The sequence below is a fragment of the Cucurbita moschata genome, unplaced genomic scaffold (assembly GCF_002738365.1).
Source record: "Cucurbita moschata cultivar Rifu unplaced genomic scaffold, Cmos_1.0 Cmo_Scf00027, whole genome shotgun sequence".
Taxonomy (NCBI): Eukaryota; Viridiplantae; Streptophyta; class Magnoliopsida; order Cucurbitales; family Cucurbitaceae; genus Cucurbita; species Cucurbita moschata.
Genome location: NW_019268543.1, coordinates 2,749,903 through 2,767,191, shown reverse-complemented (window position 1 = coordinate 2,767,191; position 17,289 = coordinate 2,749,903). Strand labels below are relative to the sequence as shown.

Genomic DNA, 17,289 nt, shown 5'->3' with positions numbered 1-17,289 from the left:
TATGACATTATTTTGTAATTATTTTAAAATTATGTTAATTTTGAAGAAATCTTTAATCTACATTCCTCTGTCGAACGCCTTTCTCTCACTTCATAGAGTTTTCAAACGCAACGACGGCCACTGTAACTGCAGACTCCGCGACATCTTCACACAGGCTTCTTTGAGCTCCTCTTCCTCCATTGTCTGTTCGTCGGCCTCGATTCTCATCTATTTGTTCTGTTAATTTTCTCGCCGGCCATTCCTGATTTCCCCATTCTGCAATGCTGCAAACACCTTTGATTTTGTTCTGCCGGAGTTAATGTACGGACGAGCTGAACCGTTGACCATGGGCGACCAGATCGCCTCCACTCCCGACTGCGGCGACACCGGCGAGGCCTTGGATAATCGCCTTGTTCGATACGGAGCTCACTCGCTCGAAGACGGCGCTGGAGTTGGCAGCATGATCGAGGATCTCAACCCAGATGCTGTCTATGTTTCGGCCGGTGATGGTTCGGATATGGCTGTTCAACGCAGCGATGGTTCAAGCCAGCTCACTCTTTCCTTCCGTGGCCAAGTCTATCTCTTCGACGCAGTGTCTCCCGAGAAGGTAAAGTGGTTATGCGATTTAGGGTTTTAGTTTTTCAATTTTTTTCTTCTCGGTGCTCTGAATTATCGTAATGGGACCGGGTTTATGAATCTTGTGAGTTTTCAGAATGGAATACATTGTATTTTTCCTCAATTTCTATGGCGGCCTTAAGGGGTGGGAGAATTGAACATTAGGTTGGTTAATTGTAGAATAATGACATTCCGCCTGCTTTGTAGGTTCAAGCAGTATTGTTGTTGTTAGGTGGCTGCGAACTATCTTCGGGTCAGCCAAGCGTGGATTTGGTAAATCAGAATCAGAGGGTACTACTGGAGACTTGTATGAGTATGACATTCTTTTAGGAGAAATGTATGTTTTACTTCTTAATTTGTTTCCTTCATATTTGATAGAATGCTATTGACTTACCCGGTCGCAGTAGTCAACCGCAAAGGGCGGCCTCGTTAAATCGGTTTCGACAGAAGAGGAAGGAGCGATGTTTTGACAAAAAAGTTAGATATGGTGTCCGTCAGGAGGTTGCTCTCAGGTCTGGCGTTGAACATGTTAAGTTACTGGCTGGATTTTGTTTATTTCTACCGCAGTTTCGTACATTAGACGTTTTTTAGTTTGTGCACGTTGTGTTTTCACTCAATCTTTTGCATTTGAACGAAGTCTGGGTTTTTGATCTCTTATTTAAGTTGATAAAGTAATTGCAGGATGCAACGCAACAAAGGACAGTTTACTTCTTCCAAGAAGCCTGATGGTTCGTATAGCCATGACAGTGTCTCAGAGTCTCGTCGAGATGAAAATCCACTTGAAACATCGTGAGTTTTCACGGTCCTTTCGATTATAACGATGCGAAACAACTATTTTAACACTAGAATGCTGTCTGTGGAATTTGGCATTTCATTTCAGTATCAGAATTTGTAGTTTGTTATATGCCAGAATTCACGTTTATATCTTATATATATACGTTGTTATCAAAAATCTTATTTATACCTATGCAATTTTGTACTTTCTATAGATGCACAAATTGTGGCGTAAGTTCAATGGTGACCCCAATGATGCGACGAGGACCATCTGGGCCTAGATCACTTTGTAACGCTTGCGGACTTTTTTGGGCTAACAGGGTAAGTATGCTCCTGAAGAAGTTGATACTTTGTACTATTTATTATATTTTAGGAAAGCTGCACTTTACCTAGATGGTCTGGCTAACGAATATGCCAGACCTTTGCCTGGAACTTATTGGCTTTTATGATGTAACGTGCGTCATCTTTATGCTATTGCCTAATTGTGTGTGAACTTTTGTTTTCGAGTGCTTGTTTGCTTGGGCGTGTTATCATTTTCATTGATCTGTATGGGGCACGATGATTCTAGGCTTTAGCTGCCTTAGGATGAGGTCACCATTGGAAATAGAAAAGGTGACGATAGGGTGTCTAGGTTATTTTGGGTCTTTTTGGTGGTCATTGGTCTTTAAGAAAATTTGTCGATGTGGTTAAAAATTTCTATATCAAACAACGTTCACCCGTTCTTGCATTTTTCTTCTTATTCTAACACAATCTTTCTGCTTCTCTGTTACTTAAGTAACCACCTGTAACGGCCCATGCCCACTACTAACAGATATTATCCTCTTTGGACTTTCCCTTCTGGGCTTCCTCTCAAGGTTCTAAAACACGTCTGCTAGGGAGAGGTTGCCACACCCTTATAAAAAATGTTTCGTTCTCCTCTCCAACCGATGAGGGATCTCACAATCTACCCCCTTTTGGGGCCCAGCTTCCTCGCTAGCACTAGTTCCCTTCTCCAATCGATGAGGGACTCCCTAATCCACTCCCTTCGGGGCCAGCGTCCTTGCTGGCACACACCGCCACCTTATTAAAATATCTCCCTTTTCCCTTTCTTCTTCCATTTTGCTGCTTCTTGATGTAGTGTAATTAGAAGTAGTTTTGTAGTTTTTGTTTGAATTGTTAATCATTTTACTTTTCTAGTTAGTTAGTTGGTTTATTTGGATTATTTGGCTATAACTTCTCTATAGAGTTGATGAACTTTTGATCATTAATAGAGGTTTAGTTAAAAGTTCTTTGAGGTTTTTCTCCTTCGATTCTTGGTTGCCTGACCCCCCGTGATTGTTGTTTTAATCTTCTTGTTCAATAATTATTTCTATCTCTATCCTTTTTTGCTTCTCTTGTTTATTCCGCCTGTCCTCTTTGCTTCTTTCATTTTCTGTTCATCTCTTCCATGCAGTTTCTTTAGATGTTCCTTTTGAACTTGGTTAAGTTCTGAAAATTATTTTCTTCCCTAGACCTACCACCCCCATCCCATCCTAAATCTTCTGCAAGGATGCTCAACTCAACTTGACTAAATGACTGTCACCCTCCAACCCAGCACTATCCCAATAAAACCTCCCGACTCTTTAGATGTTCCTTTGAACTTGATTTTTCCTAGCTTTATATAACTAGCTTTCCTTTTCCCTTCAAATCCTTCACTGCTTCGTTGTGGATCATTACTGCATCCAAATTTGTATATTTTTTTTGTTAAAGCCCATTTGTCAGTTTTCGATCATGTGAGGAAGAAAAAAAGAAAAAAAGAAAAGAAAAAAACAACAAAAAATTCTATTATACCTCTCCTTTTCACGAAAAAGGAAGGTTTTTGTGAGAATATGGGGTGTGATTGTTTGAGGGCTTTGGAGAGAAAGAACAACATACTTTTTAGAGGGTAGGAGAGACCTCTGTGCAAGGTGTGGGCCTTGGTTAGTTCGGTGTGCCCCTGTGGGCTTGTGTGCCTGAGCCTTTTTGTATTTTTTTTAAGTTGATGAGAACCTTCCCAACAAAATCTTAGAACACCTTAAGCACATCCATTATATTCGTCTTTTTTAAGAATTCTAGAGCGAACCCCACTGCCCATATCTTTGTTCAAGGTGCCTCTCTATAACCAAAATTTCCAGTGTTCTCCCAATTGGTTTGTGACTGCAGTTTTGAGCATAAAACTCTGACTGGATTCAGCGATGTGCAACTTCTGGAAATAGTAAATAATTAATGACCCCCTCGCCTTTGAGTTGAGAATTGTCAAGTGTTTGAATACATTTCTCTTTGTTATATAAATAAGAGAACTGTCAGTGTTTCTGATTTTGGAATGGATTATTAAGTTCTAGAACCAATTCAAACCGAGTATATTTGGTTGAGACACTACAGTGGTTTCTTAACTACTGCCGATTGATCCTGGTAAACGTAAAATTTGGAAATGATTGCTGTGGGTTCAGTTGAAAGTGGTCCATGGTCAGGGAACTGAGCCACAAACACCTTCAGGTCGAATAAACCTGTTCTTGTGCTCCTATATACTAAGTATAGCACGCAGACGTGCACAGACTGTGTGGAGGCATGCATACCCGTTAATGTTATGATAATTTCTATTGCCTTATGACTTTATAAAATACATTAGTACATCACTTGTATAGTTGGTATATGCATCTTGAACTATATTCATACATGATTATGCATGCATAGTGTCAATTCGCCCTTCAATGTTACAGTCATAGTGAGATCGTTATAATATTTGATTGTGCTTCTTTTATTTGCACTTACAAGGTGAGCGGGGGCAGAACAAAACCCTCCTAACTTGTGTTAGATTTTAAGTATCATATATAATAGTTGATATTTTATAGTTGCCAATAAATTTCAAGAACTTTTAAGGATTATAGTACTCAAAAAGTCAGAATGTTAAACTTTATATCCTATTGTAAGAGAATTTCTGGCTGATGCCCCAGGAGGCAAGGGAGTCGAGTGCATTTGCATTTCTATTATATCAAGTTTAGAATTTTCTATTTTGATGATCCATGTGAATTTTACAATTGTCTTCTATTCCTATTATGGTTGTTACTATTTGTTATTATCCCTATTCCCTAGAGGTGTAAGAAATTGAACCGAATCAGTTCGGTTTGTGCTGGTTCTTGATAACCAAGGTTCGGTTTGGATCTGTATCAAAACAACAAATCCACACCGACATTTTAGGGTTTAGTTCTCTCATATTTCCCCTTTGCGCCATCCTTGTTCACACTCACAGCCTTCTCTCTCAAGTTTCAATGTCCAACTATGACCATTCACAAGGAGACGACACTCCCTCTAGTGAGCGGCAAAATACTCTGGTGGTTCTTCCCCAATGCTGGCAAACAACGAACATCGTTCCTCTTATTTCTCTTAACGCCCAATGCTGCCCACGTCTTTCCCTAACGAATTCCAATGTGCTATCCACTATCTCCAACAGTGGCTTGGCGATGGATTCAAACGGGTTACTCTGGTTGCTCTTCCCCTACAATGGTGACTTGACTTTAACATTTGATTGTTTTCTGCTCCCACAATTTCCACAATTCTGCAATTGATATTCTTCATCTTTTTACCTCCTTGAAACCCGGCTCGCCCGCAAATGCAATTCCAATCATGTTCACTATTCCATTCCGACGCCAGGCTTATCCCTCTTTCACTGCAACAATTTCCATCTCACCCCTGATTCATCTTCCTCAAATGGGTCTCAAAATCTCTCCAAGTTTGAGGGAAGAAACAAAGAACCCCATCTGGATTTCACCTCAAACTTCTTTAACTACCCACTCGACCCCCTCTGTTTTTACCCTTCTATGTTGTTGAGATTCCTGTAAATTGTATGGTTGTCTGGGTTTATGTTTTTGATGCTGTAGAGTGTTGAATTTCCGTGTCGAAGGAGGATTTTTCGAGTGTTTGCTGTGCTTGGGGAGGAAGGAACTATAGGGAGCAAGAGTGGTCCTTGACGTCGAAAATCTAAGGAAAGAAAAAAAACCTTAAAACCGACACTGGGTCGGATCAGGTTTATCCTTTGCACAACTGAACCAGTTGGGGTCGGACTGGTTCTGCAGTAGTAGACCCGACCTGGCCCGACCCATTTTCACCCCTGCTATTCTCTTATGCTTGAATGTCTATTACGTTATGTATACCGTTTAGTTGGCAATTTCATTTGCTTTTGCATTTTGAGCAAGCATCACTACTGCTAAGACTTCATTATTCTCTTGAACAATCTGCTGTTAAGCAATCCAATTTTCAATGTCTTGTTCATGCAACATTGCAGGGCACTTTAAAGGATCTTTCAAAGAGAAGTCAGGACCATCGGGTGACTCCGGCCGAACAGGTATGCGCCGATTGTCGAAATTCTTCTTCTTTGTTTAATTTTTGATGAACTCATTCTGGTTTTATATGTATTCCATGTTCCAACTCTCAACTAATTTCATCATTTTAGTGTGAAAGTGATGCTGCCAAGGACTTCGACTGCAGACGTGGTAACCATGCACCAAGCAATCTCGTTTCTTTCCCAAATGGTGATACCTCTACTTTAATGGCTGAGCATTAGAAAGAATTATGTTTGTCATTACAGATAAAAAAAAAAAAAAGGCCATTTCTGGCTGCTTCTGGCTTCATTCCATCACGCCCTCGTTTTGGAAATTTTACAACGTGGGTTGTAGAATGTACAGATATAGCAATGCCTTAAATTAAATAGGAGAAGAAAAACATCTTCTCTTCATTATGTCACCCTCTTACCTACCCTATAAAGTATTGCTGATTGCCTTCTTTTTCTCTCTACAAATTTTCGATATCCCTCATGGTGTGTAGATTTGAACGTTTGAGCTCGGAAAAAAAAATATATGTCAATTACCATTTTGTGTTCATGTTGGTGATTACCTTTTTCCATTATATTTTATTATGATGTATACATTTGTTATTAGATTGATCAGGGACAAAACTATTAAGTCGGTTAAAATGGTGGACACAACTGGCTAAAAGGGTCGACTTATTAATGGTGGTCTTAATCTCGGAAACTTCTCCCTGGCTCACTAGGGTGTGGGTACATTTACATTTACTAGATTTTATTAGTCTCGAGACCTGACTTTTAATTTGGCTAGGCTCTAAAAACCTACGTAAGACAATTTTTAAGTTTCACTTAGCGAGCTAAAATATTAAAGGCTTGGACTCATATAGATTTTTTCCTAACATGTCATACTTAGTGCTTAATTGGCAATTTACTTACCATGGTAGAGAGTCGTGTTCATCTAATATGGTATCAGAGTAATGTTCGATGAACATGACTCTCCACAATGGTATGATGTTATCCACTTTGAGCATAAACTCTCATGATTTTGCTTTGGGCCCTCAAAAGGCCTAATACGATGGAGGTAGTATTGTTTGATTATAAATCCATGATCATTCCCTAAATTAGCCGATGTGAGATTTTCATCCAACATCTCCAACAAAGTACGTTTCCCCTTAATCGAGGTTTGCGTCCTTTTTCTTTTGGAGTCCTTTGCATGGCTAAATTTAGGGTATAGCTTTTTTCTTTTGGAGTCCTTTGCATGGCTAAATTTAGGGTATAGCTTGAACCGATTTTGTAATAATAGCCAATCTTTTTAGATTGGCAAGAATAAATATTGGGGCCCCAAAAGCTAAAATTGCCCTTTGAATAAATGAAAGTTGGCGAGAGTGTCCATAGACAGAAAGGGGAAATGGAAAAAGATAGTCAACGAGAAACAGACATAGTAAAGGCTTTATTTATTAAAGAATAGGGCCCACCTCTATATCCGAAATAATTTCACAAACATTATCCATTCAGCGGCTGTTACCAGCCGTTGGATCTGATTATAAAACCAACAATCCTGCCGGCCCATGAGTCCACTAGCCTTGACACCCGTTGACCAACAGTAGCCGTCAAATCATGTGGTCCCACTGTCGCCGTCATTATTTTCGTTAATTATGTTTTTTTTTAAAGGAAAAAAACAGAAAGAAAAAGAAAGACGGAAATTTGAAAATTACCCGTTTTGAGTCTCTCCAAGGAACCACAAGGGCACATCTAGCAAATCCATTAACCATTTCTGGTAGATTTTTTTTTTTTTTTTTTTATAATTTTTTTAATTACTTTTTTTCTATCTTCTTGGTTTCTGAAGCTTATTCGAGCTCGAATTTTCGATTCAGCCTGGGTTTTCGGAATTTTGTGGAACCCATGAAGCTGATTGATGGTTAGGGCTTTCTTTCCGGTGCATTTAGGGCTTTCGACGAACTGAATGGCGGCTGCAAATCCTCAGCCTTTGCAAGCGCGTCCCTTCCAGGAACATGTCCAAGTTCCTACAATGATGGGGAATGACGACGGTGAATATGAAGATGATGGTGGCGGCGGCGGCGGCGGAGATGTTATGGATGATGTCGAAGGGGCTCATATGACTTCGGTGAGCGTAGTGAAGCATGGTGGGTTGGTCATGGCGTCTAGAACTAGTGAGCTTACGCTTTCTTTTGAGGGCGAGGTTTATGTGTTCCCCGCAGTTACTCCCGAAAAGGTACCTCTTCGCCTGTTGTCTGGCAGTTTTGTTATGAGTATATGCTCTTGTTCTCGTAGTTATGCTTAATTTGAACAAGCTGGAGTTGCTGAGACTCTCATGAACCTAAACCAGTGTCTTTATGCTACTCTGAGTGCCTGCGAAACGGAGAGACAGACTTTGGGAAGACATCCTTAATTAATTTTGTTCAAACTGTTAGATTATTCGTATTTTTTCAATGAGTATGTCGTACATTCATGTGCAGATCTCATAATTTAGTTTCCGTCTCTTTTCCTGTTTATGTCCTGTTTTTTTTTTCTATCATTGAGTTGTAGTATGAAATTCTGTTGTCGGACGCTATTCATAGAGCTTTATGCTGTGGCATTTGGATATTTTTCATATTCATTCCCAATTTCTTGGGGGCAACCTCTCGTGTTTCATTGGACTATTCAATGGAAGGAAAACATGCACATCTGGTGACCACCCACATAATTGTGGGCTGCCTTCACGATCACATGGTCAACACCTATTACACCCGGGAATCCGATGACTACCATACCATTGTCAATTAGACAACCATGTCTATTTCCTCTCATTGAAATTTGGGATGATTGATTTTGTTCTCTTGTCTTACTTGAGTATGTTTGATGTGAAGTCCTACATCGGTTGGGGAGGAGAACAAAATATTATTTATAAAGGTGTGGAGACCTCTCCCTAGCAGACGCGTTTTAAAAACTTTAAGGAAAATCCCGAAAGAGAAAGCCCAAAGAGAACAATATCTGCTAGCGGGTGGGCTTGGGTCGTTACAAATGGTATCAGAGTTAGACATCAGGCGATGTGCCAGCGAGGAGGTTGAGCCTCGAAGGGGGGTGGATGCGAGGCGGTGTGCCAGCAAAGACGCTGGACCCGAAGGGGGATGGATTGTGAAGTCCCACATCGGTTGGGGAGGAGAGCAAAACATTCTTTATAAGGGCGTGGAAACCTCTCCCTAGCATACACGTTTTAAAAGCTACCTTTATCAATTTGGTTTAGATAAGGAAATGGCTACCTTTTTTTTGCACCAGACGGGACACCTATGATACACGAGAGTTCTGAATCTTTATAGTTATTTCAATTCGTTTTAGATTTGATATCATTGACAGGGCCGACAGATTGGCCCTGTCTAAACAATGAGATGAAGTAAGAGCTAGACACAGTTAGCTAGAAATAGGTTCTGTTAGAAACATGAAAGAAATAATGGTAATGAAGTCGAAACTTTCTGCTGTTCCATTGAAAGAATAGTTTGAGCATGTGGTACATGGTGGTGAATTGACATCTTCTTGTTCACTAGGTTTTTTTTCTAAAGCTTACATATTATGGCTGCATCTTCTTGTTCATTAATCTTGAAATCCATTATAGTTTGGAGTCTGCTTTCTTTGGAAGAATTACCTGGTTTTGATGACAGGTACAAGCTGTGCTCTTACTTCTTGGAGGACGTGATGTACCAACCGGTGTGCCTACAATGGAAGTACCATACGATGATAACAACAGGGTAATGCAAATCATGGAAATTTAGACTCCATATTATGTGGTTATGTTCATATATTAGATCTTTCCTGTCATCTTCAGGGTATGTTTGACACCCCAAAGCGCTCCAACTTATCACGGAGAATTGCCTCCCTGGTTCGGTTTCGTGAAAAGCGGAAGGAGAGATGTTTTGACAAGAAAATTAGGTACACCGTACGGAAAGAGGTTGCACAGAGGTATGATGACTTAGGCTATAGCTTATCGACGTTATATTTTTATCCTGGATTTTGTTCTGCTTCTCTTAGAATTTTCTCTCATCGAACAAAACTTGATAATCATGAAGTAATTTTCCTATAGTACACGTCTAGGCCAAACTTGATAATTTATGAATTATGGACGTTTAATTATAATGTTCATTTTTGTTGGATTTCCTTGTACTTTTATAATATTAAATGTGTATAATGTATATATTTGCTATTTATTTCTGTAATATATATATTTTTGTTGGATCTATATTTTTATTCTCTTTCCAAAATGGTCTCTTCGCGTTCGTCATCACCGTCGGAACCCTACCCGTCATCCTAAAACAACAACTCTATTGTCGACGATATCTTCACGTCTAGAGTTCCTGTTCGTCCGTTGATCACATGACTAGTTCATCTTTTGTAGTATCCGTTCTCCTTTCTATTCATGAACAATGCTTTGGTATTGTAGGTTAGGACATCCCAGTGTTCTCTATCTTGATGGCACTTTGTTTCATTGGGAAAGTTGCATTTTTGCAAAAAAAAAAAACCCATCAAGTCACATACTTACCAAAGCCTTACATAGCCTCGAACCATTTTACTTAATCCATAGTGATGTTTGGGTCCTGTTAAAATTTTGACTCCTAGTGGTAAAAAGTTGATTGTGACTTTTATTGACGGTCACACATGTCTATCTTGGGTCTACTTAATGACAATTACATATGAGGTGAAATCTTTTCAATATTTTTATGATACGATTGAAACTCAATTTCAGACCAAAAGCAACATTTTACACTTAGACGATGTAAATTAGTATTTCAATGCATATTTGAGTGATTTTATAAAAGATAAAGGTACCTATTTAATAAATAGGATGCCTAGTAATTCTTGAATTTTGTAGTCCATCTTGAATGTCTTAAACCTATTTTTCCAACTTGTCGTATATATTCTGATTTACCCATAAGTTTTTTTTTGTTGTGTTGTGTCATGATTGTACATTTTCAACCGTACTGCGTCCTGTCTTAACATGCTCACGACAAGCTTTAAGGGAAATCCAAGCCTCATATACACTTTTTGCCCGTCTTTGTGGATTCGTTGAACCTTATACGAAGTTTGTCTTCATCCAACCAAACATAACTTGTGCGGAATCCAAGCTTGTTCGGTCACACACATCGCCTGTCTTGACATGCTCACGACAATCCTTAAGAGGAATCCAAACCCCATATACATTTTTTGTCCGTCTTTGTGGCTTCGTTGAACTTTAGACAAGGTTTGTTTTCACCCAACCAAACATAACTTGCGCGGAATCCAAGCTTGTTGGGTCACACATGTCGCCTGTATGTGCACGTCCTGTCTTGACATGCTCACGACAAGCCTTAAGAGAAATCCAAGCCCCATATACATTTTTTGCCCGTCTTTGTGGCTTCGTTGAACTTTAGACAAGGTTTGTCTTCACCCAACCAAACATAACTTGTGTGGAATCCAAGCTTGTTCGGTCACACACGTCGCTTGTGTGCATGTTCAATCTTCTGCGACTCAACTAACTTACCTTTACACTAGGTTGCATGAAACGTGACCATTTTAAAGTTATATTATATACTGATGTAGATTGGGCTGGAAGTACAATTGATAGAAGATCTGCCTCTAGGTAGTCGGAGGAAATTTAGTTAATGGCATGGTAGAAAATAAAATGTAGTAGTGAGTAGTGTTGAAGTCGAATTTAGAGTTTTTACCCATGAAATTAGGTATATGGGTTAGCAGGATAATTGAAGAATTTGAAAGTGTCTCAAAAGACACCTGGACAAGTCTATTTTAATAACAAGGGCATTGCTTTAACTTATAATTTGGCTCTATTTGATAGGATAAAACATATTGAAGTTGACATGCATTTCAAAAAGAAGAAGATTGATGCAGGTGTAATAATATGTATATTTATCTTCCAACGAAAAAACAAACAACTGGTATGCTAACTAAAGATCTTTCAAAAGGACAGTTTGATAAACTTCTCAACAAGCTGGCTATGGAAGTCCTCTACAGACCAACTTGAAGGGGAATGTTGGATTTCCTTTGTATCTTTGTAATATTAGATGTGTATTAGGTATGTATTTACCATTTATATTTGTATGATTCTTTTTCTCATTGGTACTTAAGAAGTCCTTGTATTTGTTTCATGATATAGAAGAAATACAATATTTTTATTCTCGTTTCAAAATTCAACTATTTTTCATTGTTGTTCTAGGATGCACCGTAAGAATGGCCAGTTTGCATCCTTAAAAGAAGGTTCAGGTGCTTCAAGTTGGGAGTCAGCACATAGTTGCCTCCAAGATGGTAGTCGTTCTGAAACTGTGTGAGTTCATGATTCTAATCTGTCCCTTTTCAACAATTTATTGTTTGGATATCTTTTATTAATGCTGTTATTATACCTCTATCAATATCTTTTTTTTTCTTCTAAAATATTTCAGTTTGCGGAAATGTCAACATTGTGGCGTTAGCGAGAACAATACACCTGCAATGCGTCGTGGGCCTGCTGGACCTAGGACTTTATGCAATGCATGTGGTCTGATGTGGGCAAACAAGGTTTGTATGCTAAGAAATAGTGTTATAAATTTCTAACTTAAGATGCACTCATACATCTTGAATACCTTTTCCTTTCCTTTCCTTTTACTGTTATATAGAATGAGATGTTAGAAAATGGAGAAGACTGTGCGCCAAGGAAGTTACAAATGTCTTTCAATTAGTGCATTAGAGATGTTGCTGTAATTACCAAAAGGTTTATAGTGTTTACACTGAGAATCAATGAAATAAAATAGATTCTGAAAATCAAACTCTTGGTTCTTTGGCCGGTGTGGGCTCTCTGGGGACACTAGGAACTTCAACGAGCAAGGTTTCGGAAATTGGTTTGTGCAACATGTATTTAAGTTTCTTCAAAAGAATTCAAAAGTTAGATTGCCAGGCACAAGGACGAAGGAAAAAAATGATTGGTTCTGTGTTCCTCCATAAGACTTGCCAAAGTGGCACCGGTTTGGGGATGGACATATATCTCGAGTGTTAATGCTTCCCGAAAAGAGTTCCTTCAAGAACCCTTAACCTATCCAGTTATCTTCCTTTCCAACCAACCTGACAGAGATGAAAATCAATGATAATATATCACTCTTTTGTGATATCTAGGAAAAAATTTATCGGTAAAAGAGCTGCTTTCAGATGCCCATATTCATTAATACATTATTTCTTCATGCAGTATTTGTTGGTATTTCTCTTCTGCAACATTTTCTTTAGCATTATTCCTTTTTTTTACCAGCATTATTCGTTTTACAGGGCACGTTGAGAGATCTCAGCAAGGGAGGGAGAAATGTATCTCTGGATCATATGGAACCTGTATGTCATATAAAAGAAAGCATTGTTTTTTTTTTCATTTTGAAAATGTCTTGTCTCATTGCCTAAGGTTTACTGTACTTGAATTGGGAGATAACAAAAAGTTCTCAAATCTATCATATTAGGGGAAAAAAAGAAAAGAAAGGAAAAAGCAAAAGGTAAATGGGAATCCCTTTGGTGGACACTTGGAGAGACTTGATTTCCTTCAAACATTGGCCATATTCCAACTGAAGTAAAGAGTCATTTGTGCAAGAGGGAAAACTTACACAATCAATTAAAAATACTTGGAAGATATCCCATTCCCACGAACTAAGAAAACTGTGAATAAATTTTTGCACTTCCACGCATAATGGATGATAGATTCCTTGGTGCATAATGTTGTGTGTTTAACTTTCTGTCGCTAGCTTTTCTTTTTGTATGATCTTTTATGCTATTTTTTCTTATGTCTTTTTGTTTGCATGATTAGTTCTTTCCAAAAAATTATAGTATGTATAAATGGTTGATTCATGGAAAGCTTGTATACTGTTATTCCATGTTCATTTATTTGAAATACATGGTTTTTCCAATGACTTCAATGGCTTTGCAGGAAACCCCAATGGATGTCAAACCCACAATCATGGAGGGAGAATTTTCGGGCATCCAGGATGAACATGTACTATCTTTTTTCCCCCATTCAAATACATTCCTTTTGGCTAGCTTGTCTTATTTGCAAGCCAATGCATACAATATTATGTATGCAGGGAACTCCTGAGGATCCTGGTAAAACTATGACCGAAGGCTCCAGTAGTCCTTCCCTTGACCCGGTTGAGGAAGTATGCTCATATCTTAGTGGATTTTATGCCTCCTATTCTTATATGACTTTAATTTACCTGCATTTGGAAGTCTCTGTTGGATCTTTATGTACCCTTGCTTTTACCTTGGAGTAGGTGCTTCACCTTTTCACTAAGATATCCTAAATTACCTAACCCCATTATGGAAATCAGCACTTCCACCCAGTTAGTCTGTGTTGACAAATTGGTTCATGGAAGATTGGTGCTCTTATCTCTGTTTACTGTACAGATAAAGGTGCTTGGCAGATGTATTCCTCCACTTGAAAAGATGTGTCCTATATTTGAAGTTAGTTTGTCTTAGTCACCCTATTGCATAATTTCATTAGCTAGTTTGCTCGAATTGAACGCTGGATCAATAAATCGAGGATGCTTGATTGATGAGAATCTTGTTAACCTGCACAGATGCTATATTGCATCACTCTGTCTATTTTCTATTTTTGTGGTGTTTATGAAGACTTCAGCGTTGAAAGCTAAATAAATCCTTGACCACTTTGCTAGTGTGCAATTCCAAAGTAACTTGATGTTTCTTGTAGCGCAGGATATAAATGAAACCACTGTAGAGCTTACAAATTCGTTGCCGAAGCAAATTGCCAATCATTCAACAAATGGTGATGAGCAGGTATTGCTTATTTTTATTTTAAAAAATAAATATAATGAATTATCTTTCATTTGAATGACTTCTTTGGCAAGAGCAAAGCTACTTCAGCTTTTCGTTGGGCTATGATTTGGAGAAGTAAATATTTAATCTCATAAAAAAGATTTCACAGTATCTTAACTTCAAATACTTGATCGAACCCAAGTCGAGCACTTTGGATATCTCATCCAGATTGTTTCATATCTGATGTTTTCAGTATATCACTTTAAACCGTTGATCATTATGTCGAAATAGTAGCTGAATATATACCTAGGATCACGCTCAAAAGGAAACACAAATCCTTTTCCTAGAAAACTATTATTGAAAAAACAGAAAGAAGGCTGTCAACATGGTCATCATGTTATACTTCAAAACGCGGAAGACTCACCCTAATACAAGCCACGTTATCCACCCTCCCAGTTCGAAATGCCACAAAAAATGGCTTCGGATGTAGACAGATTATTCAAGAACTATTTGTGGAAAGATGACCCATATCTTGTTTGATGGACAAAAAAGGGAGGCCTCGGTCCTTTCTTGATAAAGAAGAACAAATCGGAGTGAAATGATAGAATGCAGAAAGTAGTCCGAATCGGAGGTTTAGACATTCACAATCTCTGTTTAACCAAACCCAACCACACCAATAGATGGCCTATGTATAAATTATCTTCCGTTTCATGCGTTTACTATTTTCTTCTCCCTTGTTTTGCTTCAGGCAGTTAGAAGTTAAACTAAATGTAAGGTCCACTCTGGTACAAAGTAATCCTTGTCCTAGTAGTCTGTAATTCAACCTCTTTAATATCGTTGCTGCTCCCCTTCTCTTTAATTTCATTGGACATTGTCACTTGAGTCCTTTGACTAGGAACCTTCCCTTCTGCTGACCTCTAAAATTAGATGCTAGAAATTCTTGCAAGCTTTATATTAGTTGAAATGAAACTTAGTTAAAAGTTGTTGTTTCAAGTATAGACTAAGCTGTTATCATTATTTTTTGCTTGTATAAACCATCTGATGGCGGCTGCCGGCTGAGCTAGTTGCATCCTAAACTTTTTTAGATTAGGTGCTGATAGATATAGACGGACCGTAATTGCATTAGCAAGTGGCTTCATAGATTTGCTGCAATTAATACTTTTTGCTAATACTTCCTTCACTTTTGAACTACTTAATTCACAAAGCGGTATTGATTTGCTGCATTTAATATTTTTTGGGTTGATATTCATTTGCTTATACTAGTTTTTATCTTCAGGAACCTCTTATTGAACTTGCTAATCCTTCGGATACCGATATAGACATCCCCACTAACTTTGATTAGAAGGTAATCATTTGCTTAAGGCAATAGGTCTCGGAGATTTCAAATAATACTTCGGCTGTTAATAATTTCTTGTGGCCGTATAATTCCTAGATGTCAAAAGTTACTATCAACCATGGAGTGGCAGATAGGACTTGTGTAATTACAAAAATTTCCATGACATAAGGTTCAAGTGTGCAGTGGTCAATCTTTTGGTTGGGACGTTGCGCGCTGCTTTCAGCTTAAGTTAGGTCGTCTAACAGTGTTGATATTGCTGCCAGAAACTATGTGTGTTCACTGTACGAGTCGAGTTGTTAGGGGATACGCTTGAGTTCTTCAATCGGTGTATGATCCAAGTGATTCGTTTGGTAAGGTAACTACTCGATTCAATTTTATTTGAAGGTCTGCTTCCATAATTTATCGTCATGATGATGAAGGGATCAAATGCTTGTGGTGTTTGTATCATAAGATGGGCTTTTCTTTTTTGGTTCTAATTGACAATTTGATATACAATGACTTGAGCAATTGCTAGTAGAATAAACTTGCACATTACGAGCCCTGTAATTCCAGCGATGGCCCCCTTCCCTCCCCCTTCATCTGGGACCTATTTAGTGTAGAAGATGATGGATGCCAATTACAATATTGGAAGCTTTGTTCTGTTCTGTTTGGCATGTATAGAAATCATTTGAAAGGAAAATTTACGAATTATCTTGTCATAATCCTTTGTTATTTTCCTCCCATCATCATCATGGGCGTGGGTGCTACTTGCAAATTATACCGGTGAAGATTATTGAACTATTTCTCATGGTTGAATGGCGTTTAGATAGCATTTATGTATCAATGAAATGTGCTTCAATGTCAAGGAAATGTGTGGTTTATATATGATTGGAATGTTTTGCAATGGATTCTTATTTATGCAGGAGGGGTTTGAATATTTTTCTTATGATTTTGAGTGTTTAGTTGGTTGAATTTTGTCAATTTTGGTTGGATGTAAACTATTGCTAGATTTTGTTGAGGAAATATTGGTTGCAAACCTTGTTCAAATTCATGGGTTAAATTGATAAAATTGAAAATTCAAGTTCGAAATTCACTCACAGTTGTATCAAATGAACTTGTTTTTTCATGTTCGACAATTAGGGACGAGGTCTTGATTTTTACATTTCACGATGTATAACTGTGCCACTCTATTGCATATCAGTGCAACTTGTAGACAACATTGCGAAGAATATCAACTTTTAATCTCCTAATTGAAGATATATGATTGAACTAATTGAGTTATGCTGCATTGTTGATGGTGGAATAAATAGTTTTTTCCCTCGATAAGAGTATGGATTGGATTTCAAAGCTCTTCTCCTAAAGATGGATGATGATAACATGGGGTCGTCGTTAAGCATGTAGCACATGAATGAACATTTATAAACCCTCAATGAAAGTAGGTCGGACGAAAATTTATAGACATTTATTTTACATCGAGCACAAAAGATGTGTACTGAAAGAAATTTTAATGCATTTAAGGCATCTGTATAAAATATCACGTCAGTAAACC

At 38.2% G+C, this 17,289-nt stretch overlaps 2 protein-coding genes across 6 annotated transcripts; both read left to right on the top strand.

The window, feature by feature from the left end:
- Nucleotides 1-45: 45 nt before the first annotated feature.
- Nucleotides 46-6,145, top strand: LOC111462938 (GATA transcription factor 25-like). The gene is made up of 7 exons (XM_023106770.1): nt 46-586; nt 802-885; nt 973-1,106; nt 1,276-1,383; nt 1,584-1,689; nt 5,648-5,707; nt 5,816-6,145. The coding sequence occupies exons 1-7, from the start codon at nt 299-301 to the stop codon at nt 5,924-5,926; spliced, it is 891 nt and encodes a 296-aa protein (XP_022962538.1). The 5' UTR covers nt 46-298; the 3' UTR covers nt 5,927-6,145.
- A 1,206-nt stretch (nt 6,146-7,351) lies between these two features.
- LOC111463008 (GATA transcription factor 19-like) lies at nt 7,352-16,463 on the top strand. 5 transcript variants are annotated; one of them, XM_023106840.1, is made up of 12 exons: nt 7,352-7,442; nt 7,540-7,898; nt 9,322-9,408; nt 9,486-9,619; nt 11,865-11,972; nt 12,088-12,202; nt 12,941-13,000; nt 13,584-13,649; nt 13,738-13,809; nt 14,366-14,446; nt 15,702-15,770; nt 15,858-16,463. In XM_023106840.1, the coding sequence occupies exons 2-11, from the start codon at nt 7,629-7,631 to the stop codon at nt 15,765-15,767; spliced, it is 1,059 nt and encodes a 352-aa protein (XP_022962608.1). In that variant the 5' UTR covers nt 7,352-7,442; nt 7,540-7,628; the 3' UTR covers nt 15,768-15,770; nt 15,858-16,463. The 5 variants fall into 5 exon arrangements, with proteins under 5 accessions (XP_022962608.1, XP_022962609.1, XP_022962610.1 ...); XM_023106841.1 differs by having other exon boundaries at nt 7,357-7,442; nt 7,612-7,898; XM_023106842.1 differs by having other exon boundaries at nt 7,387-7,442; nt 7,589-7,898.
- Nucleotides 16,464-17,289: the final 826 nt, after the last annotated feature.

Bases quoted from the DNA above. Each gene is read 5' to 3' on its own strand.
- LOC111462938 (XM_023106770.1), top strand. From the start codon at position 299: ATGTACGGACGAGCTGAACCGTTGACCATGGGCGACCAGATCGCCTCC. The intron at 1,384-1,583 runs GTGAGTTTTCAC...TACTTTCTATAG, and splicing joins GAAAATCCACTTGAAACATC to ATGCACAAATTGTGGCGTAA. The intron at 5,708-5,815 runs GTATGCGCCGAT...TCATCATTTTAG, and splicing joins GGGTGACTCCGGCCGAACAG to TGTGAAAGTGATGCTGCCAA.
- LOC111463008 (XM_023106840.1), top strand. From the start codon at position 7,629: ATGGCGGCTGCAAATCCTCAGCCTTTGCAAGCGCGTCCCTTCCAGGAA. The intron at 13,810-14,365 runs GTATGCTCATAT...CTTGTAGCGCAG, and splicing joins CCCTTGACCCGGTTGAGGAA to GATATAAATGAAACCACTGT. The intron at 14,447-15,701 runs GTATTGCTTATT...TTTTATCTTCAG, and splicing joins CAACAAATGGTGATGAGCAG to GAACCTCTTATTGAACTTGC.